Below are 24,395 nucleotides of genomic sequence, written 5' to 3'. Positions count from 1 at the left end.
CAATGTTTTATATCAGTCTGAGAAACTCCAAGTTTATATCTTATGGCTTCCATCACAGTAGATTTTCATTCTTCGGTCTGGAAAAATCCAAGCTACACTATGTGTTATAGTGCAAAATCTTGTGTTTGAAATTCCTCCCAGTCTCAGTCCAAAGTAGGTTAGAAGCACTGCATTTGTTTAATACAAGAGCTCAGCTTCCAATAAAAAGGAAACTCAGTAACTGAAAACAATACACATATGAACCAAGACAGGCAGCAAGGAAATGAGTCAGGGTTCAGGAAGATATTTACTTGTAGTTTTGAATACACTATCTTCAAAAATTCCATAACAATCATAACAAGAAACAATCAGTTAACGTAGATGACTTAAGGCCAAATTTGGAGGGTCTTACTCATCCAAAATTCTCAATGAAGTAAGTGCAAACATTTCTGAGCCCTCATACATGACTACATTTTGCAGCAGGTCTGTTCTCTATGCCTGTTTCATGTTCAGTGCAAGAGGAAAAGAATAACAAAACAAAAATTAAACTCTTGTTGAGGTGCGGGGTGGGCAGGACAAGTGTCTAGTGAACCACACATTTCTCAGAAGTAAAGAAGGGTGTTCAGTGGGAGACTGGATCCCACTCCCAGCTCTAGCAGGAAGCCCTTCCTCTGTCCTGTGCCTTGGTTTCCCCTTCAATCTGTTTCCTATTTAAACTGTAAATTCTTTGAGACCTGGACTGTCTATCACTATATCCTTCCCAGCACTCTGAGCCTGCCTGCCCCTGCTCAAACCTGGAAGCATCCCCCTGCAGTCACTCTCCAGACCTGTCCTCCATATGCTTGAGCCTGCCTTTAAAAGACACCCCAAAATAGCTTCCCTGCCACAACTGCAGCTTTGGCACATGTGAGGAGGAGTGGGGGCAGTGTGCTGAGGAGCCCTCATCCTCAAACTTGCCAGCCATGCCGTGCTGACACACCCTACATGCACATACAGCACCTAGTGCAAGGGGAGCTGATCTCAATGGAGAGCTCTTAAGTGTTACCACAGTATAAGCAATGACAAGAGATTCCAGGAGCAGTGAAGGCCTGCTCTTGATTTTCAACTGTATGCACAAGGGAGCATATATTTTAATTAGATGGTATGCAGTTTACCAAGTGCAGGTTTTTAATTAGAGAACTGCTGTCATTTGTTTGTGTCCTCCCCTGGAAAGCAGCTTAAGAAAGAAACGTCAGACACAGAACTAGAAAATATCACAGAAAAAAAAAGACTCCCAAAAGACCTTTCAAATATTTTTCTTAAAAAAAATAAATAAATAAATTTTAAAAAAGCTTTATGGTACTGAAAGAAGACTTCTTGCTGCATCTTATAAATGTAGGGCCTGATTCTGCGAGACGAAACAGCACATTCAGACTCCACTGACTTAAACATGAGTTTCAGCTACTCAGCACCTTGCTGCACTGAGCCCCCAGGAAGTAGGAAGTGATTCAGATTCTTGGACACCAGGTCAGGCAAAGCAGCAGAACCCTGCAGAGTAAAGTGTTTTGCCTCTGGGGGAAGGAAGGATCACATGAATCACAACATAGTTAAAAAACTCCCACTGTTGGATGACTCATAAAGCTACACTAGTATCAGGTAATGCTAATGACTTGACCTCTGAACTCAGAAAATACTTAACGTTACTAAGAGAGTCAGACAAGCAATATTTCCACATTCCAGGAGGAAGAACAGGGTTAAAAAAGGAGAGCTATCATTTCTTGAAGATGGTGAGTTACTGTAAGCAGCCAAAATGCCACACTAACAGCATGAATTGTTTAGCTTACACCTGCAATAGGAGCATGAGATCCAATCCTGGTATAAAGTGGCCTTGCACGGTCAACCTCAGTGAAGCTGGACCACTGGATGACCTCTGAGGATCAAGAATGAGGTGAGTTAATGAAATAACCTTGTATATCATGAACTCCAGAAAGTCTAGGTTTTAAACAAAAATATTCTTCCATATTCATACCTAAAACTGCAACTCTTCTTTTGGCACCCAAAATGTTTTCAGACAATGCAAAGCTCCTGATGTAATTTATCTATCACAAATATGATTCAGCAGGATTAAATCTGTCAATAGTATATCAAGGATTTGTTACTGGAAATGAAACAATCTGCAGCATATAGACACCCAACAGAATAAAAGCCTGATAGCTGTCATGAATAATGCATATTGCCCATGGTACTAATTAACCTTGCACGCCAGTAAGATATTATGAAACAATAAGGCTAATTTGAATGTGGCCCGACACTTTTCCCAGTTGCATCTGGGAGCCATACTGTGGAATCCGTAAAAATTGATTTTGCTAAAACAGAAAGGTTTGCTCAATAAATTATGTTTTGCATGTGCATGTTTTCTTTTCACAAGTTCCATACAAATAGTTTGTGGCATGTAAGTACATGATCCAAAGCTTGTTGAGATCTATCCTTGACAAGGTGAATGAGTAGAGCTTGCTGTGTGCATGAAGAAGCAGAGATTACACCTGCATCCACCAACTTTTTTAGGCACCCATGTCCTACAAAAGTGTCTGGAGTCAATTAAATTTGGAATTAGGCAAAGAAGAAGCAGAACTGTGCTTCCTCTAAGGTCGGATTACATCTTTCAAAAGGGAGCATACAGACCTTTGCAGGAGGCTTTCCCTGGAAGCAAGCTATGCCATAACTGCAGGGATTCATACAGTTTCCTCTGAGGCATTTGTTATCATCCACTGGCAGATGCAGACCTATTTACTGCATGGGGTCAGTGGGCCTAAGCCCACCAGGAAACTATAAACCTCCCTTACTCAAAGCACACAGTAATACAATACCTGGGACAACAAAATAGAAAAGAGGGATGGGAGTGAAAATCACAGGTTAATAACTAGGGTTCGAAGGGGATGGGGCACCAAGGAGAGAACACCAGCCAGCACCCAACACCCCTTAAATGTGTCCAAGGAGCCTATGGCCACTGCCAAATGAACCTCTCCTCAGAGACAAGCTCAGAGGAATGGCAGGAGAACAGTCCCACAGTTGCCTGTGTTCCCACTGGTCAGGTAGAACACAAGTTTAGACACAGCCAGGAGGAGGCTGGCTAGGAGGTCCCAAGGTTTGGTGGGAGCATGAAAGGGGAGTGCCTAAAATAAAAGGTATGGGGAGAAGGTCAGCCAAAACCTCAGGAGGAGATTTCTGTAGAAGCGGGGTGAGGGAGGCAGTAGCCTGAAGCACTCAATGCAGGCATGTGCCAGGGTCTCTCTCTGTCCACAGAAAGGCAGATACTGGGAGAGTCAATCAAGCCAGATACACGCCCATGCAGCGTATGGCATCCCTAGTGGCTTGTGGGATTAGAGTGGAAACTGGTAGAGGCAGGATGCTGGGCAGGATAGACCACAGCTGTGACCCAGGCTGTCAGTGTATTTATGCACACTTCACCATATGTCCCTAGGCTGGATCCAGCCTCATGCTTCCCTGAAACAGATTTAGGACAGTTCTTAGCTGCCACACAAGAGGTCTGTACCTCCCAATTACAAGAAGAGCTAGCTGGGGGGGATGTGGAAATGGCATAACTGTTGCCCTCGGCTGATGGAGGGGTCCTAATTGAGCACTAAGAGGGACAGAATGGCCTCACTGCCACTATACCCTGGAATGGGTCCCCTTTCATCACAACACTCAACTTAGCCATCGGTGCTGTGGGCTGACTTCCAGAATTTGACTGCATGTGCCACAGCTCTGCCCCTCTCGCCACTGAAAGCAGAGGGAAGACCAGAGTGGCCACTAGATGAATCCCACCTGGTCTTGTATCTATACCTGAACTGTAAGAAATCCTGGCACTGCTACACCTGTTAATACTTTATACAGCACCTGCAAATTATTGCACAGCTTTCACTTGAATTGTTTCCTGGGCTCAGATGAACAGTACATAGCCACACTCTGCCCTTAGAGGCCCTGTGTACTCCAGACTCCAGCAGTAAAACACCTTCTATGGGAACAGCATGCAAAAAGCTAGTGACCAAATTTGTGAAGTAGTTAAAATATCTCCCAGCAGAGACAAAATAAATTCTCTGGGAGACTTTCTCCTTCCTTGGCTGGCATTGTTTTCTGATTGGCAAACTGCAACTGCTTGGTCAAAACAACTGTGCAAAACCCTGAACCAAAATATTTAAATTGAAGTGAAGTGTCTAAGCATTAGAAATCTGTTTAGAAATGTGGACCACAGTATCAGCTCTTGCTTCTGGGGTTGGTAAAATATTTACCTTACTAGTCATCTGTATGATTTACACAGCCAAAAATCTAACCCAAACAACCCCATACTACAACCTACTACTGAAATGCTGCATAACCTTACTGCATCCTGCATCAAACCTGTTTACCATAGCACTTACTTGTTTCTCTCCTGCCGGATCCACTCCTTCCCTACAAAAATGGCAGCAGTGCAAGGTTTGACAAAGCATGGGTATGTCTTAAGGATGTCACTTTTATTTTAGATAATAAAATGTTATCAATGATGACAGAGAAAGAGAGAGAGAGAGAAAAAGTGGGGTGGATGGGGAAGAGGACCACTGGACAATGGAGAGAAAAACCACCTTTTCTGAGCACACACACTTGTAAGTTGCACAAGATTATTACTACTCATTCTCTCTCTCTCTCTCTTTATGCCTATATAGTTTGTCTTGATGTATTATTAGATATTGTTTTAAATCCTTCAGAGTTCTTGGACTTGGAGTCTATTGCCTATAATGTAACATCAATGTCCAACCATCCTCAGAATGACCCTCGAACTAGGCACTATATTAAAAGCACTGCATCAAAATCACATATGCAGGGAGCATCTACATGTAATGTTTACTGTGGAGCTAATTACCTCTGCAGTAAAGTCTCAGCATCTACATGTGCAGCGCTATTAAGACAGAGTAAACTAATTAACTCTGCTGTAGGTTGGCTGAATTATGTATTCCACCACAATGCATGTGTACTGTGTAGACACTGATGGGGCTGGCTGAAGCATGAGAGTGCGTCAGCGCAGGGGCTGCCTGCCAGCTAGTCCCACATTGGAGCACCCTCGTGCCCCAGCCAGCGCCTCTACAGCATGTTGAGCTGAGTCAGAGCAGGCTGACCCCCTAGGCCACCTAACAGCTGGGGCTTCTCCAACCTGGCTCAATGTCCTGAAGTCCAGGGCACACATGCAAACACAGTGGGCAAGAGCAATAAACTCCGGCACAATATGTAATATGGACTGGAATTTATTAGTACATGAGAACAGTACATGTAGATGTACCTGCTGTGTGTTAAAACAAGAAATAAAACATAACTGATAAACTAGCAGATATCACACTTGATATAGGACTGAATCCTGCCCGCCCCCCCAGATAAATGAACACATACAAGACAAAAGGTGCAGCAACCTGAATGCCTTCCACAAAAACATACATAAAACACCAAACTGATTAACAACTGAGTGGCTGTAATCAGGGGTGGTGAGCTTTGATGGTCACATGTGTCTGTGTGATGACACAATGCTCAGGAAGCTACAAGGCAAGTTCTGAACCAATTTTACAAAATAGCTTTTGTCATCCCAAGGCTCTGTCACCACAGCTAGTCATCCCAGGTCAGCAGCACTATCCTGTGCCACCAACCATTGCTAGCTGGCCAAGCCAGAGAGTATGTGCCAGTGAATAAATCACCTCCCCAAGAAAGACTGAGAAGCATCTGTTTGCATCCTGAGCTGCTTCTCCTGGTGCATTTACTGTCCTATTGCTAAAATGCAGGGCATAACTTCAGATATTCAACCACCAATCTGTTTATACTCATCACCGTAAGGATCAGAGCATCTGTCAATACTGCCAGACAGTGCCTCAGAAACAGATGACAGTGGAATCATGGGATTATGCCGTCTGACCCCCTGCCTCAGAATTCCACCCTGTAGAAATCCCAGAAAGCAGAGCATGAAAAATCCCAGAAAGCATATAGCACAGCAGTGAAGCAACATGCCATGGGATGTCTGATCAGAATGCTGAGGGCTTATTCCCAAGTGTTCCTCTGCTCTATGGCTCCAAAGATATGAAGCCAGTGTGTCAACTGAGGAACAAAACAAAATAAAAAAAGAGCTGTACACTTACCACTCAAGCAAGAGCTGTTGTGGAACACTTAATGGGGGACACAAAAACCTGCAGTGAGTTGGAAGTGTAGACATGCTCTTAGAAATTAGTATTAAATTCTGTCTCCTCCGGGGGACAGAGAGATGAAACATGCATAGTATTGATTTAACCTGAGCGTGCAGAAGGGAAAAGCAACCAGATGCCACAAGGCAAAAGATTTAAATTGACTTCAGTGAGTTCTGCATTGAGTCAGGATCACATAATCAACCAAGCGCCAGAAAAAGAGGATGAATCTCAGTATTATATTACAGACTCCTCTTCTCAAACCTGTGTTTAACTGGCAGCCAATGGATCTCTCTCAACAGAAAGTAGGTCTAGGCCAAGCAGTCCTCTCAGGCCAGCAAACCTTTTAGTTACTAGTTTATGTAGTTTATGCATTTGTTCTCACTGAAATCAATGTACAAAACTCCCACTGACTTGAATGCTGCAGAACTACATGGGGAATGTGCACACTGTTCTAGCTGGAGTCACAGGGTGAGCATAAGGAAATCCAGGACATATGGGCACCATGGCACTCAGCCTCTCTGATGGACTGTGTCCCATGCCCCTCAGATTCCAAGATTTCTGTTTAAACTTTAACCAACTAACCAGGACCAGCCTAAAAAATCCAGGACTGTCCCAGTCAAACAGGGATGTGTGGTCACCCTATTCAATCACATGAGTCTGAAGTTTAAACTCAAGGTGCCAGTCCTATAAGTCTATAACTAAGCAGGCATTACCAGGAGGATTTCTTTTTTTCTTCTGTGAGTTACTAAATTCTTGTCTGCAACTATAATTCCTATGCAAAACCAAAGAATCAATAAAGTTGCTCAAACCTAAGCTTGCCTGCGAGTGTGTGCGTGCATGTACCTGTGCCTACACTTATACCTCCGATATGTCTCCTGACATTACTGCTGTCTAAATGCTGCTCCTGGCTTTGTCAAAGGAAGCTACTGTTGTCACAATACTAGAACAAGTCCTAACTGTTGTGACACTTCATTTGTCTGGGCAGCAGTATGCCTGGAAAGATGAGTGCCCTGTTTTAGTGGAAGTATGTAAGACAATCAGGCATGGTTAGGCAAACTAGTTTTGACATATTAAATCATGCTTGAACTGTGAGAGCAAAAATAAATGTAAAAGCTCTTCTAAAAAAAAAAAAAAATCTTAATAAATAAATAAATAATGTGAGCCCATCTTGAGCAGGAGGGAAGAAAAAAGAAGCTTTTATCTGAGTCTCACTGAGGAAACTGGGTAAGTCAAAAGGATAAGGAAAGAGGATTATTTACATACTACAGTAGATGCACGCACCTCTCTTGGCAGAGCTCTGCAGTCCAAATCAGCTTTCTGTTTGGATGTGTTAGATACCTCACAAGCAGCAAAATGCATAAATCACTCTGGTAAAATATAATAAAAGGTCTGGGATGGGGTGGGGCGCGGTAGGGGTTAAGCAGCACAGGATGGCAAAGATCAAATTCTCAGAGTTGTGGAACACAACCCAACCCCTGTCCAAACAACTGCTCCAGCTTCCTACTAATACCGCACTTAGCTGATTCTCTTAGAAGGCACATGCAGGAGTGAGGCCTCGCTTAGGAACCTTAGAAATGAAATCCAACTTTTTCGTGTTTGTCCAAGGCAGTGAAGAGCTTCTTGGTAATGTTTATACCCCAGTGCTGCTCACAGTGCTTTGTGTGGCAATGCTCCGTCTCCCTCTTTGTTTTGTTGAGTGGTATGTGGCGACTACTGGGAGTGTAGATAAGATGTTCCAGGACCCTGCAATTAACAATCACAGTCCCAACCCTTGCTGCTGTCACAGGAATCATTTGAGTCCCTCCCCTCACCTGCCCGCCATGGATTCCTCCTAGTCATTAACGCAATTGATTGCTTTTGATTTACTCTAATATGACAAAGGCCTTTATCCCAAGCTCAAGGCATTACTGGCTTTTCTCTGACAAGCACAGATCATCTCCCTCGCACAGAGCTCTAGCAGTAATGAAGTCCATTGTCATGCCTCTAATGCAGTCTGGATAGCAGGCTACCTGCAAAGTGACTCAGGGCTGGGAAGCAGAGACCACAGGGTGCTTCCGCTGAATAACGAATTATCACATTCCCACTCTCTCAGGGAACAGCTTTTCCATTCACTCTGCAGTAATTAAAAAGCTTCCTTTCCAGACAGCTTCAGAACACGATGATGTGACCTCCATTATTGCTACAGCTGGATGACAGATGATTCCAACTACATGTAATACATCTAATATATTATTAGTAGGATTAGTACTGTCACAAAGGAAGCCCTTATGACTACATAGCAGGCAGCCCCTTCACTTGGTGGACAACAACCTCAATTCACAGGCACAGTAACTGCACCACTGATGTCCTATGAACACCTGTTTTATACCACTGTATCTTTCATTACTCATGCATACAGGGAAGACAAGTATTGTGATGTAGGATATTGTATATGTTTTCACCTATACATAGGACTGGGTAGAGATTCTTTCATGCTGCCAAGGCACAGGTAAAGGGACTTAAGCTTGAGTGAGAATCAAGCTCAAAATATGCATGTCTGTCATAAAGTAAACAGCTTCATTATCAAAAGTGCTGATTTCCCAACACTCCCATTGATTGTAGTGGGAGCTAATTGGGGCTTGGCTCTTTTGAGAGTCAAGCTGTTTATTTAGAGAATGAAGAAAAGATTTAAATAAGCAACTACTGGCTCATATTTTTGGAAGAATGTCCTCTCCAATTCATATTCTAAATATATAGTTATAGGTATATTTCAAACACCCTATATTAAAACAACATTCAAACTCTGCAAAACTAGGAAATTTACCCACAAGGGTAAAGAATTTTAAGCAATGTTGTTTTTCCTAGACCTGCTATTCTGCACTCCCATATTGTATACAGAGTATATTTGGTTTGATTTACCTTAACTTACATTTTCAAAGCTATTAAAAATGAAGGGTGGTCTCATGGCTAGAGCACCAGACTCAGGCTCAGGAGATTTGGTTTCTAAACCTAACTCTCCCTACTCCCTATTGGGAGACCCTGTGAAAGTCCCTTTCCCTCTTTGTGCCTCATTTTGTCCATTTGTGAAATGAGGTAACAATACTGACCACATTTCTAAAGTGCTTTGAGGCCTATTGATAAAAAGTACTATGTGAAAGGCAGGAATTGCTATTTGTAAGTCTCAAACCACACTAAAATGTCACTAATCTGAAATGCAAGCATGCTACTAAAGAACTCACAAATCATTCCCAAATGCAGCCCACACACTGAGCACATATACATGTGCAATTTATGTGCCTGAATTTTCTGCACCACCTCATGCATCTGAATGTGAATCCATCAGAAGCAAATTTGCTTCTGTCCGCAGAAGTTCAATCCAGGTCTGCTCCTGCCCTGCTCTTCTCCCCTGAAGCAGCTAGGGGGAACTCCAGGCTCCCCTGGGTGCCAGCCCTGGCCTGGCAGGGGGTACAGGGCTGGTCTCAGTCTGCATGTGGCTGGGAGGCAGGTGCCTGGAAGCCAAGACAGCTCTCTCTGCCCTGCAGAAACAGGTCCTGTTCTCCACATGGCTGGCAGGCAGCATTCTGCCAAGCTGAAACAGCTCTCCTCGCCCTCTGTGGAGCCCCTGCTGCCTAGGCTGACCAGAAGCAATTTTCTCCCGGTGAACATCTACATGCACACATGTAGACAGTGACATTTTACTGTGCATTAGATTGGGAAGTAAAGCATCTTGTGTAGATGCACCTACTATTATCTTATTTAACATACAATTTTTACTTTTGTCTCTATACTTTACCTCATGTTTATTTTCTCTTCTATGACCATGAACGAGGAACCTGCCTGGTCAGGCTTCTGATATATGATTTCTATGGAAAATCTTTCTCTGTCTTGACTATTATATTTCCTTCCTGCTATCTAGTCTCCACAAGCCCTAATTCCTGAAACTTGTTTTTTTTCCCTGAAGAATAAATGCCTCTGGAGCCAAAATGGGCAGATCTGGCAAATGGAAATTGGTGCTGAATATGGACAGTCCTCTCAGGGCATTGTTATATGTTACACGGTGAGCAGCATAAATATTGATTGGTGTTAGTGCTATCTCAAGTTTGCAGCAGTCTAACTTCAGGCCAGTAGGGACCTGGAGGACTGAAAGGTAAGAATCCCCCCTCCCATTCAATATTTCTCCCCTGTCCCCCAGGGTTTCCCTGGTTCCCCCCTGGCCCTGGGGTTCCCCCACCGCCAACATTTACTTGTGGCTGCCTGCACTGTATGTCCTGGGGAAGCAGGCAGGAAAGGGTTAACCTGCCTGCCCAGCCGCTGCCACCACTGCCAGGATGCTGCTCTTCTCTGGGCTGAGGGGTATCTGGGGTGCTAGGGAGAGTGTGTGGGGGCACATGGGGTGTAAATCAAACCAATCTGGGCCAGCAGGGGAGAGGGGGCAGGTGGGGTGTTTACACTGAAATAGCCTAGTCTGGCTACACCTTAGTTTAACATGAGTTGGGTAATGTGGATCAGAGATAATCCTGTTCTGGAGGGGCGTAATTTTGAGCTGCCTAATGTGTCCTTAAAACTAGTTTTAGGTATTAATGTGCAGACGATCCAGGTGTGAAAAGCTCCAGGATCCACCCAAAGTTACTGTATAAGAAGGGACTTAGCTTCCTAGCTTCCTTTTTCTAAATCTGTGTACATGTCTTAAATTTGTGTTTGTACAGCACCTGGCACCATGGGGTCATACAAATGTTCCAATAAGATATTAATAAACAACAGTGCACAAGGAGGATAAAACAGAGGAATGTTAGCCTTGATTTAGGTGCCACTCTTAATGATGTCATCTCTTAACTGGGATAAGTCCTCAGTTGGTAAAAATGAGCAATATTTGAGTGAAGTAAACTGGCATGGCTCCATTAACTTCAGCAAGGCCTCACTCCAAACGCACCTGTAGTATAAATGCCATTTAGCAAAGTTTTGTGCAAAAGAAATGTGAATTGCAAAATTGTACTTTCCAGGTAATATCTTGGCTCAGTGAAATTAATCTCAGAGAACTCTTGTTCACTTGAAGGGAGTCTGGATCTCAACCATAAATGTCAGCCCAAAGAATGAGACAATGGGCAGGACACAAGGCCTGAAGAGGAAGTTTTATAATTGAAATGTCAACACATCATTAACTACTGCTAAGTGCTACCATAACGAGAAACACAAAAGTGAAAATCTGCCTTATTATGAACAAAACATGCAATCGTATGACTGATTTTAATGCCTGATATAAATTTAGTGGAATAAGATTGTCCTTGAAAGCTGTTAATGACAAGCAAGTCACTTCAAAACAACTCAATGCAGTCAAATGATCAGGACGGCAATGACACTAATACATATTTTCCTTTATGTCCCTCTCCTCATGCCATGATAATCTATATGGAATCGTAGCTTCTAGCAGAAATCCTTTACCACAGCCTCTTTAAAGATCAGGATTTGACTAAAAATAAGTCTAGGGACAAGTAAACAAACCTGTATCCTAGAATGTGCCCCATTTGGGGATTGTAAATTACCTTCTGAATAAGTAATAAACATGTTTGCAATTCAGATTTGCAAAGCACATTTTCCACCTTCATTTCACTTATTTGTAATCTTATTGTTCAATCTATAGTCTGATGGATAAAAAAGCACTTCTTAAGTGTCCTACTGGGAGGTGAAGGCATAGCGATGGGATTGCATGGAACAATAAGGTTAAGTTAAGCAAAGTAATGGTTCAAAAGGTACCTCTGCAGAATGAAAAAGAAATCTTCAAAGTCATTAGAGGTCATTAGCCTACTAACTAAATTGGTACAGAAATGGTAACTCATTACAGCAAAGCATGACATTGTGCTTACTCAAATTACACTTTCCATAACTATGTCCTATTCATGTACAAAATAAAACAAAGAAGAAAGCACTATTTAATCAGTCCTGCTGTGATGCACTTTTGATTTCAAGAAAACATTCAACTGCTATTGTTGAATTTTTATGAAATGCAACATTCAAGTACTCTTCTTCATGTTTGGAAAAATATAATACACTCTACACAATGAAGAGCTCAGTTACTTTGATGTTGGTTGGTAGTATGCTTAATTAAAACTACACACTTTGGCTCATAATTATATGAACACCTAATATGCTATACTCACAGCCAATTTTGGTTTAATCAGGGAAAATGCACCAGAAGTATGAATGAGGGGCACATAACTCCCTATAGTATCAGTACTATTTCCGAATTCAGGATTTTCCATGTACCGAATATTTCCATCAATGTTTTTCTTGCTATGTAATCACCTCCCAGTAGAACAATTAATAAGAGCTTTTTTTATCCCGTGGACTTTGCTTGCTCTCCCCTGAACCTCTAGAGTAAAATCATGCTCGTCTTACTCACTTGAGTAGTCCCAAATGGGAATTCTCCCACAGCACAAGTAAGATTTTGTGCCGTCACATATATTCCTCATTGTTTCCAGCTTTCAAATAATCAACAATTTAAAGCCAGAATTTACCAGATGTGGCTTGTGCAAGAACCGTCTGGAGAAAGAGAGAAAATGCTCCCCCTTTCCATTCTCACTCCTGCGTTGGAGGCAAAGGGGGAAACCCTGGCCATAGGGAAATTAATGCCAAAACTTCAAGTGATTTCTGTGGGGCCTGGATTTCACCCAAAATGTTATGTTTCCATCCTCTCCATACAAGGCTACAAACAGCATGGTCCTACTTCATCACTGGAACCATTCTGCCTATCTCTGTGACCCCCTCCCCAAACTCAACCACAAAGGCCACGATTTCACTAATTCCCTTTATACTGCTTCATAAACAGAAGTAACTCCCATTCTAGAAAAACTACTTCAAATAACTGTTCCATTGTGCCATAGTCTTATGAAGATTAGTAACTTTGCTTTGCGGCTGAGTAAGTTAGCAACAGCATCACGTGGGAGTTGATTCAGCAGGTAAACTTTTGATCTGTATAAATTCAGTTACTATTGTCAATTAAGCCCAAAGGAGAAATTTGTCAACACGGTTTTGCTGTGAACTTTGTTTCTTTGAGTAAAGGTATATCTTCCTTGGCAAATACCAGTGTGAATTTCAAAGCAAGAACAAACAGCAAGCAAAAAAAAGTGCTTCAGCAAGTTGACTTTGGAAACAATGAAACAACAACTGGTCAGATCATATTTCAAGAAAATAAAGCTGTTTAAACATATAATTCCTAGTTGTAGAAAAATTCTTCAACAAAATATTTATTCTGGTAGCAATTCCTTTCTAAAAGCACAAAATGTTCTGTCTGCCTCCAACTTCCAAATTTCCTCCTTAGTAAAGACTAACATTAAAGTAAAATTTGGCTTAAATTTTCTCCCATTATTTTGCAATATCCTGTATTTGTCTGTAATTACAGTGCATTTCTGTCTCAGTTGACTATACAATCCACTCTACCACTGCCTGATGCCTCTTAAAGGAACAGTAAACCCTGCTAACTAGAAAAAAGATCATTGTGTTCTGAATTGATAAGCTGCCTCGTCCATTTTTTTCTAATTCATTTAACTTTTGTTTCCTTCTTCTTTTTATTCTCATGATTCTGCTTGGCATTCCAGAATTCATGCTCATAGCATTCCAATAATTTCCATCCTGGTTTCTCAATTTCCAAGGAAAAAAAAAAGATGCTTTGCAAGCAACCTGGGACTTAAATCCCAGTTTAACTTTCTTTCTTTTTTTGCCTCGTGTGTATCACAATAAAGGTTCTACAGGCCGATTAAGGCCTCAGTAACAGCTGTGCATCCCCATTGTTACCAGAGGGGCTGAACAGGTGTAACTGACTGGCTGCATAATTGGATCTTACTAGACAATTCATTTTGTTGATGGCACATAAGAAGGAAAGGAATCCAGCTTCATCCCCTTTATGTTTGCTGGTTCTATAGCGCTTAGAAGGAAGAATAAGAAGTAATATACAAATTTACTGTTGTCACTAAAATGGGAAGATAAAGCTGAATGCATAAAGGAGAACAGATCTGGTGAACCAGATTTGCTGAAGCACTTTTCAAGGAATATCAGCTACCAATATAACTTCCCCAAGAGGGAGCCCTTATGTATTCAGTGACTTGTATTCAGTCCAAAACTGCAGTTACTTATCAGATAGCTGATAAGAAAAAGAGATCAAAAAACAGGAAGCAGATAAGGAAAAATAAAATTACAAAAAATAGTCTCTAGAGCTAGATTCTAGGCTAAGATAAATCAGTGTAGCACCAAGGATTTCAGGTTAAACCAGCTTAGGAACTGGCCCCTTGTGTGTCAAAAAGCAGTACCCAAGGAGACCTATACCAACTAAACCCAAAATTTAGTGTTGCAGATAAATGAAGATTTATCAGTTATGCTTTAAAGAACCCATTCAGACACCGCTAACATAAGACAGCCAAAAATAATAGCCACCAGTTGAATGTTGTACTGCATCTATACTCTGGGAGCCAATGTAAGGACAGGGAAAGTGGTTGTTTTAATTTTTTTTACATGCATGCAGAACTATTTATCCACATAAAAATTAGCCTTGCACACGGAGGCTTTTCACTAAAGTTTTCCCAAGCAGTCACAATTCATCACTGATTATCAAATAACAGTAGGAGATAAACTAGCTTGGTTGCTGAAAGATACAAGAAGTTTTGTTTGTCAGATAAATACAGTTTGACTGCCCATGTTATTTGAAATAGTAACTGAATTATATAATGAGATTAGGCCATGTCATATTTGTCGCCTGACTGTCTCAAATGATAGAAATTACTCAGCTGTTGCTGTCGGTACCTCCTTCATAGAGCCACTCAATGACAAGATGATGAATTGAAGACATCATTGCCAATTAATGATTTTTAGGCAGAAGGGATTTCAATTGTTTCCATATGTTTGTGAGTGTAAGTGAGATTTGCATCATCCCTAATAAAAGCATGTAGCCTGCTACTGTCCAGACAAGATGTTACAGCTCAGTGAATGTTATCTTAACAGGAGAACGATTAACAAGCACATTCAGGTTCTTCTGCATTGGAATTTCATTATGGAATCCAAAGCTCATGCTTACACTTAAGCTCAGACGTTGAAGGGTTCAGTTTTCTAAAATGCCTAAGTGACTTAGGAGCCCAAGTTCCATTTTTACTTGATTTTACTGTATGGGTACAAAGTGCAGCCTTTTTTTACATAGCACCAATCATTTAGGGGACATTTCACTGGTGTAGGATACTGCTATTTCTACAGTCATGCCTATAGTTTAGGTACTTAGGATCCTAAATCCCATTGGCCTGGCATTGGGCTTAGGGTTTGTCTACACACATGTGTTGAACTAGTTTAGCCATTCCACTACAGTTAAAGCAGTAGTACTACTCTAGTATGGAGAAAGTTATAGTAGTAAAACAGTGTCTTACACAGGTACAGCTAGTTGTATACAGGAAATGGAATAAGCTATATCAATCTAAAGTATGTTTCTATGGCTGGAGCTGCAACTACACAAGGGGTTTTATTAGCATACCTATTTGGTGAAAAGAAAATCACATACCTAGCAGACCTATTTATAAATGGTACAAAACATTTATCTAAAGAGAATCCAGTGCCTAAGTGACTTTTGAATACTGGGCTTGAGCACCTAACCTAGGCACTAAAAAAACCCAAAAGTGTGAAGGCAGTATGGGAGTCCTTCCCTTCCCCACCCCTCCTCTCACAAGTTCTTGTATCAGTGCTGTCAGGTTGGTAACTTTTGTAGCCTTGTGCAACTTTTCCAGGCTGGGGACATTTAAAATCAGTAACTTTAAGTCTAGATAACCTTTATGGCTGTAGCAAACAGGATCTTAGGAAGATCTGAAGCAAGAGAGTGTTGCAGCTCAAATAGTCAAAGGAGATTTGAAGGAAGGGAGGGACTTTGATAGCTTGATAACCAATGGAAGTGCCCATTTGGTCTGAGTATTTTTACAGTTCACAGGAGTTACAAACTAGACACTGCACCCAATCAATGCTGGCTGTTTTGGGGCTGTTTATATTTAGCAGAAGCCAAGCAGATTTTTGTCAGTGTGTCTGGCTACATTTCTTCATCTGCAGCAATCAAGATTTCCTCTGTTACAGCTAGTGCTACTCTGTTACCCTTACCTTGTGCCAAATATTAAGTCAGACATATCTTCCCCCATACTGGGTAGGAGGATTTTTAAATCAATGCAAAGGAAATAAAAACAGAAGAGCGCTTGTAATATCTGCTTTGTTTAGAGAGAAACATGCTAGTAGAAATGTTTTCTGTGGTTTCTTTGTAGCAAAAGGCTTCTCTAAATAAACTTATCTGCTCCCTATAATCCTTGGTACCTCACAGAAGGGACATCAGGTTTGCCTGAAGACTTCAGTGGAGTCATCAAGAGCTGAAAGATCAGGTCTACAGGCTGACATATGCCCAAAGCGAACCCACCTTGGGCACTGATCCCACTCTCTGTACCTATGCCAAATTCCCTCTGATCTGAGAAAGGTACAAAGTAAATGCAACCTGGTCTCAAGACAACAAAGGCTGTTAGCCGGGTACCAAGGGGAAAACAGGAACCAGATGCCCCTGTGTGCAGATTGAGACTCTCTGCAAATTGCAAGGGCATGGGCATAATCAAATTACAATGTGCCAATAACAGCAGCAGCAACAATAATGACCAAATCCACCAGCAAAAGGCAAACTGCTTGGAAATATCCCTTTTTTTCCATGTCATGTCCAAATATTTTCTTATAAACCGCCTATAATTCACTTAAAAGTCAAAGTGCAATTTTTATAAACAAGCATGTAATTCAGTAGGCTACGTTCCTGCAGTGTATAAATTGTTTTTATATGGGGCTTACTTAGATACTCTCTTATAAGATACTTTGCTGATGAGCACAAATTCCCTGAAGTATCAGCATCTTAGACAAGATGGGTATTTATAGACAGAAATCTCAATAAGGACTGTTCACGTAAGTAAAATTGAGCACCTGTGGGAGTGGTTGCAGGACTGAAGATTTTGTTTTAACTTTAAATTGCTGAGCAACAACTGTGAAATAACTACAAGGAAAGGGGGGGAAAATTCCCCTCATGAAATCTTTCTTCTTGCTTTTCACAGAAAACTGGATAGAAATATGCATTAATGTACATATATAAAATACATCATTAGCTTGAAAACAAGTTTTAACATTTCCAATCAATAGCCTACCAGAGAGAAAGAAAACCTTCAAAACTATCATTGTCAGAAACCCCCCAGTGTCATATATAAATATTAAAAATATAAATGTAATATATCATTATAAATATCTCGGATAAAACCTCAGCAAGCTGTCAGGTTCTGCTCCCCTCAGTCACACTTAATAGCAAGAAGTACCACCTGCATATGTTCTCATTGCTCTCACTCATCTCACAGCTTATCAGTAGCGTATCGGGGGGGGGGGCAAGAGGTGCTAATTTAAAGGGAGAGTCAAAATGGAGCCACCCCCCTAAATCTTTGCTGCAACAGGAGCAGGAATAATTTATAGCTGTGCCCTCTTGAAAGCTTCAGCAAGCTACTAGGTTAGTGCAGAGAAATCTTAGTATGGATAGGACCGACCAACATCTGTGAGAGCAGGTCTGCCAGGTTAGTAAGCATATCATAACACGTTGTACACTGCCACAAAGCCTTACCTTGACACGTATTGTTCTTTTCTTCATACCCTGCCTTGCACATGCATTTTCCAATTGGCACCAGCCATTCCCCCTCTGCACTGCAGTGCATCTTGGGAGGTTCATCAGTCACTGAGTGGTTTACACATGAGCCTGACACTTCCAGCAGCTGGGAGGAATCTGCTCCAGTGATGGTATCAGGAAAGAGGGCCAGGTTGCGAATAACTGAAGGGCATTTCTTGTAGTACACTCGCACAGAGACAAGGGCTATGCAGGCCCCCACATCCTGGAAAGCCAGGTAAAATCCCTTTTTGGTAAGAGGACCAACATCTCTCACTTCTGTGTTCAACTTCATGACTCGGTCTCCAAGATCTAGCTCAGTGAAGCTCTCATCAGCAGCAATGGTATCGATCTTGATGTACTGATTTTCTTTGATGTTCCTCCCATCTTCATCATCCGATTCAAAGTAGTACATGTTGAAAGTCTCTTTGCAAGTCCCAAGGCCTCCAGGAAGGCTGTTACAGTCTCTCAGAGTAAACTTGAGCTCAATGAAAATCCGGGAAGCCCCTTCATTGGAGATCCAGCTAGTCAGAAGCCAGTTATTCTGGTTCTGTTCCATGACTTTGCACACTTGGTATGTGTGTATTGGAGCATAATTTTCATCCACCTCACCAATTTCTTCCCACTGTGCAAAAAGAGAGTACATTATGTCAAAAAAAAAAAAAATCAGACACTAAATCACTAAATCTTAGCTTCACGTGAGACAGCTACAGCATTAGAGGAACAGCAATGTAAAAACTTCAGAATGGCAGAGCATTCCAGCCTCTGGGCCTGATATAATGCCCTATGAAATCAGGGGAGAGATTAAGTTCAAATACATAAAAGGCAGCATCCTACCATCTGCTTGGGAACAGATGAGAAGCAGAAAAGCTACACTGATCATTCTGCCTGGTTGCTTATTATTGGTTTGTTAAGTGACAGAACTAAAGCAGATGTATTTAATGTAAAGCGTGACCTGTCCAATGTAGCCACACAGCAAAGTGCAGGGGTATAAAGCCCTCCTTATCCCTCTGGCCAGCCTCCCAGCACTGCTGATTAATGCACAGGAAGCCTTGTTTACGCCTCATGCAGCTAACTAGGGGTTGGGTGGAGACAGGTAGGGAACAAGTGGAATGCTGGCTCAGACTAGTCAGAGCACCGGGCTGGAGGCGGGGGTCATCTGCTGCCAATATGAGCCAATAACAGTTTATGTCCACCAGAACAAAGCATGGGATGAACGTACAGGATGATCCATAAGTCCTGGAGTGTTCCTGAGACTATGCTGCTACACTTTGCTTCTTACACAGGAGTCCACATATAACTATTTTCTAGCCACTGATGGGAATGCCTAGCAATATTTCTTATGTCAAAGACATTTTTACTACATTCACTCAAATCCAAGGCTATGTGCTGGAGCAGAGTGGCAGAAGATGAGTGATGCAGGATGCGGGGAGAAGGGGAGGAAGGGCAGACAGGTGGCAGGGATCAGGCACAGGCATGGCAGGACAAGCAGGAAGTGAGGGAGGGCAAGCACAATTGTGGGGGGTCAGGAACCGGGGTCAAGGCAAGTGGCAGGGGGCAGACAGGATGCGGGAGAGGGTAAAGGCACAAATATAATAAATTTATCATTTTCTATATGTGGCAATTGTCGACCCCCCTGAATCACGGTGTATGTATGAGGGTCTCCCAGACTTTCAATGCATATGGGCAGAAATTTTTGGAGGAGTGGAGACTGCCCAGACCTTCCATCCTCCCCTTAGGCCACTGAGACAGAATTCAAAAAACAGACTGAGCCCAGATGTTTAGTGCCTCCATGGCTATAGCTGTATAAGTGCCTGGGAATTAAACCCAGGTCTCTTGTGTAGTAGACAAGGATTCTACCACTGAACCACAGGGGACTCTCATTTCCCCAATATACTAATTATTACAGGGGAGGGTCATCTAAAATGATATGTCATCTTGGATTCAGCTAAATACAGTAAATAAATTACTTGGAGGACAAGTCAGTCTCTAATTTGCTGCATATAAGAACATAAGTGCCAGGTTCCCATGGAGGTTTCCCCCCCTGTGCTTGTAGACTATACCCTGATCCAGAGTGCGGCAGCATGAAATGCACACCCTAGGAATCACCCCGAAGGGCATTCCTGGTGCATGATTTATACTGCTGTACACTTTGTCTACAAGTGGGGGAACGCTTGCAGATATGCACCTCAGGAACACCCCTGAAGGATCAGGCCCCTGAAAATCAAGGAGCATTTGTCCAGGGTAGCTGGCAGCCCCCACCTGCCTACGCTCTCACACTATAAGCAAACACGTCTGCCAAAAAAGGGCAGCACAAACTATTACTACAAATTGTCACAAATATTGTTAATTGACCAGTCAATTGACTGCATATTTTTGACTGGTCAAAGATTGGTCAAGTATCATAGGAAGGCTTTCTGTGATTATAGCAACTAGGGATGTAAATATTGTTTTAAAAATTAGCCATTTAAAATCTTCTAACTATACTGGTTCACTATTTAGCCGATAACACGTACCTACTATGGAGGACTGGGGTCTGGGTGGAGGGTATGCTGAGGATGCCTCCCTGCTATGAGGCATCTCCCTGCACTGGTGGAACTGACAGCTGGTGCCCAGCACCTGGCATCTCTCAGCCAAGCAGTCCCAGACAGCCTGCAGCCAGGAGCTTCGTGACAGGGCAGTGCAGCACAGGGAAGCGCCTTCCTGGCCACATTTGGCAATTATTGCCCAATCGACTGGTCGATTGACCAAACTCTATTGGACTGATCAAATACCTAAGCCTAGTTTGCAGCTAGATTAATGACTAGATTTACCTTCTCAGTCACACAATGATGGAGATGGGGAACTTGAAAAAGCCAGCAATGTTTTTAATTTTACTCATTTCTCTCTCTCTGGTTTTTTTTTGGCTTGTTTGATATATATTTTAAGATGTATTTAGTCCTCCTACTGTCTTGTTCAGTTCTGACCTTTGCTTCTTATTACACCTGTCAATGCTTCATCTTCAGAAAGCAAAGCAAGTATGTTGGGTATTTTATCAACTTGAGGGGATTCCTGGTTAAAGGGTAATAACCTTATCCCATTCTGAATACATTCTAAGGTCAGAGGCCAACTTATTTACTGAAAATACACCTGAAGCCTTGTGCTTTGGAGTTTATTATCCCAGCATACAGTTAATGCAGAAATAACAGCAAACACCCTCAATTTATTATCACCATGCTGAATTCTTCTGATTACATTTTTAATTCATATCTTAAATGGAAGAAAAGGAAATAAATGAGAAAAAACCCACAGTGCTGAAAGAAAAAGGGCTATAAAAACAACATCTAGAGAACCCTTTGGTCCCCTCCTCCGAGAACTCCTTCTTTGCCACTATAACATCTTCCTTTACTCGTTTTCAATCCGTCCTTCCTAGTGATTCCTAACATCCCAAAAATCTGACACTCCCACCCAGAATCAATGCAGTGGTTTTTTGCTTACATTTTTTAAAATATATATTTTACATTCCAGGTCAAATTAGCCAAATCAGTTCGAAATCATATTGATTGAGCAGAACTCAAGTCATTCCAAAAACAATTATTGATTAAGTAGGCAGAACTCAATCATTCCAAACACCATGTATGGTGCTACAACTGGCAAGCATCCTCCATCCCAGACGTATCGCTCTGGGGTTTCAGATGCTCCCAAATCCATTGGCAAGCTTCCTACTAGCAGGCCCAAGCCCAGAGGCCTTGGGGTTCAGATGTCCCCAGATACTGCAGGCAAGCATCCTGGACTAGACTTCAGATACTCCTATACTTGATCTTAACCCACAACAAGCCAAGAAGCAATATATATATGACATATCAGATACAGTACTATAGCTACCAAGGACAGGTCTACACTGAGGGGGAATAGCTAAAACGCTTACAATGCAAGAAAGCGGCTCAATGCACCCTCAGTAGTGCATGGGGTTGTACATTGTGCTCTCCCCTTTTAGCAAAGAGGGTGGGGCATAATTATACAACCCAGCCGTCTCTTAAAGGGATAGTCAGCCACCTTTTTTTCCCCACTGGTATCTTTATAAGAAGTGTCATTGGGCTTAACTAAGACCCCAGCTCTACAAAAAACAGGAACATATGCATAATTTCACCCACCAAAATAGTCCTACTGACATAACTATAGATCCAGTCTACTCCGTACAGATGCATATCAGGTAAAGATAAAATTTGCTTAATGGTCTACAACCACTGTAGTCCCAATGTTTTGCCCACTGCTTAAATTGTAACAAAATTCAAGGTAAGGTAGCTGCATATTGTTTAACCACAGAAATATTTTAAGTGCATAAGAATTCTTTGGTCCCTTGTCTAGTTTGTAACGTGACTGGTGAACTTGACTAGGAGTTGTCAACTTCAAGGCTGAGTCTAGCCGAGATCACTCTTAAGGCTGCAATCAGAAGGGTAAGGCACTGATAACCAAAGTAAGCCACTCTTAATGATGAGCTAAAAGCTTAGCCCAAGCTGCATGTGTAGTTAATGAGCACAGTTTAGGTGCAAGACCCAGAGGCTGAAAAGAGAATGTATTATTCTTGTATGGTTAAAAAAAAGACATAAGGTTGACAGCATTTGCACCTTGTAGACTAACCACATTAAAGATGTATAACCTCTCATAAGCAGTGGCTAACTTCATCAGATCCTGACAGACAGACGCACCTTTGCAGGTGTGTTAATTACAAATGGTAAACTATTTAGAAGACTAGATAGACTGCTGTAAAATGCAAAGCAAAACAAAAAAAAGTTAAAAAAAGAAAAGAAAAATTAAACGTTTCACTAACTTCTTTCAATTCCACTAAAGTCTAATAGATGTAATCAGCACTACAATAGATGACAAAAGTGTCATTTTCAAAGTGACAATTCCTTTATTCATGATTCCGTACATAATTAGAAAAAAATCCATTGTGAAAAACTATTACTGTGTGTGCACTGTCTGATCATGTGTGCGTGGGTGTGTATCCACATACAAAGGTACACAACCAAATAAGAATGCACGGGTGCTCTGAGGACCTACACCATGCCTGTTCAAGTTGGTGGAAGGCTGGCTATTTGAATGAATGGGAAAATCAGCTGCCAGGTTTTGATCTTGTGCCCACTGAACACTACTGAAGGAGTCAGAAAGCAGTGTATTCTAGCAGTGGTTCCTAATCTGTGGTACGGGTACCACCAGTGGCATGCAGACAACCTATCAGTGGTACACATTAACAGATTTATTATAATTACTTTATATGACAAAAATTTGCTGGTGGTACTTAAGGTTGTATCATTTTAAATTAGTGGCTTGCAATCTGTCAGTGCTTGACAACAATTGACTGGGCAGAATGCTGGATTTGGTCTCAGAGGCTAGGGACAGAAGTTACACATAAACGGTTTAGGAGATCAGAAACTGGTTAAAACCTGTAACAGAACAAAAGTTCAGTGCACATAAACCAGTTTCAAAATGGCCAAAACCGGTTTAAGTAAACCTGGTTGAACCAGGTATCACACTTAACTGACTGAGGTCAAATTGATTTATGGAACATCTGTCCCAGACCCCGTCCTGGTTCAAGTTAAATCAGAGTCCCCCAGCATCCCCGCAGCCCTGGGCTGAGCTGTGCTGCCTGATCCAGACAGCATGGTTGGCCCTGCCCCTCTGCTCTCTAGCCAGAGCAGGGGATGCCCAGCATGCTCACCATGCCCCCCTGAGGTAACAGGGGCAGGGAGGGGTTTTATTCCCCCAACCCTCTCCTTGCTCCCTTGGACTGCAGCTGGGATCCACCTGGCTGGGCAAAGCAGCCCCTGTCAGGGTCCACACCCCACTCACCGCTCCAGGGGTGGGAGCATGGCCAGACAACAGCTCGCCTGACATGGCCCCCTGAGGTGAAGGGGGAGGGAGGGGATTTATTCCCCCCTTCATCCCCTCTCCCACTGCGGGACCACAGCCAGGGTTTGCCAGCCCTGGCTGCCACTTCCACCACTCACCCCCGGCCAGGCAGACACCGTCTGGGGTCCCCTGGAGGTAGAGGAGAGGGAGCGGGGAATAAGACCCCACTCTGCCCCCTTCACCTCAGAGAGCCATGCCGGCTGGCATCTGGCCATGCCCTACACAGGCAACAGAGATCCCCCCCCACTGGGAAGAGGCTTATGCTACCCAGGACACCATAACAGGAGCTGCTTCCCCCATCAGGGTCCCTCCCCCCTTGCTGCTTCAGCAGCAGGAGCACTGGCATGGCTAGATGCTGGCTAGCTTGACCCCTTGAGGCAAAGGGGCAGGGAGGGGGTTTATTTCCCACTCCTTCCCTTCTCCCATGGGACCCCAGCCGGGGTCTGCCTGGCCAGGGGTCAGTGGCAGAGGCAGTGGCCGGGGCTGGCAGACCCTGGCTGTGGAACCCCAGTGGGAGAGGGGATAGAGAAGGAAATAACCCTCCTCCCTGTCCCCTTTACCTTAGGAGGCCATGCTGGGCCAGCATCTGGCCATACCCCCGCCTCTGGAGCAGAAAAGGGGGAGGGACCCTGACAGGGGCTGCTGTGCTCTAACCAGGCAAACTCCAGCTGGGGTCCTGAGGGAGA

The 24,395-nt window shown here is 42.7% G+C and overlaps 1 protein-coding gene across 21 annotated transcripts in view; it reads right to left on the bottom strand.

The window, feature by feature from the left end:
• Positions 1-24,395, bottom strand: part of EPHA5 (EPH receptor A5) — a 369,517-nt gene that overhangs the window by 279,481 nt on the left and 65,641 nt on the right. For all 21 annotated transcript variants that reach the window (XM_090036846.1, XM_090036836.1, XM_090036837.1 and 18 more), the window contains exon 3: positions 17,779-18,442. In XM_090036846.1, the coding sequence (XP_089892972.1) occupies positions 17,779-18,442 (664 nt within the window). The remainder of the gene's footprint in view (positions 1-17,778; positions 18,443-24,395) is intronic.

Source organism: Crocodylus siamensis, chromosome 2 (genome assembly GCF_052110815.1).
Source record: "Crocodylus siamensis isolate JL-2025a chromosome 2, ASM5211081v1, whole genome shotgun sequence".
Classification (NCBI taxonomy): domain Eukaryota; kingdom Metazoa; phylum Chordata; order Crocodylia; family Crocodylidae; genus Crocodylus; species Crocodylus siamensis.
The sequence above is the reverse complement of the archived record's forward strand: the minus strand, read 5'-3'. Positions and strand labels throughout refer to the sequence as shown.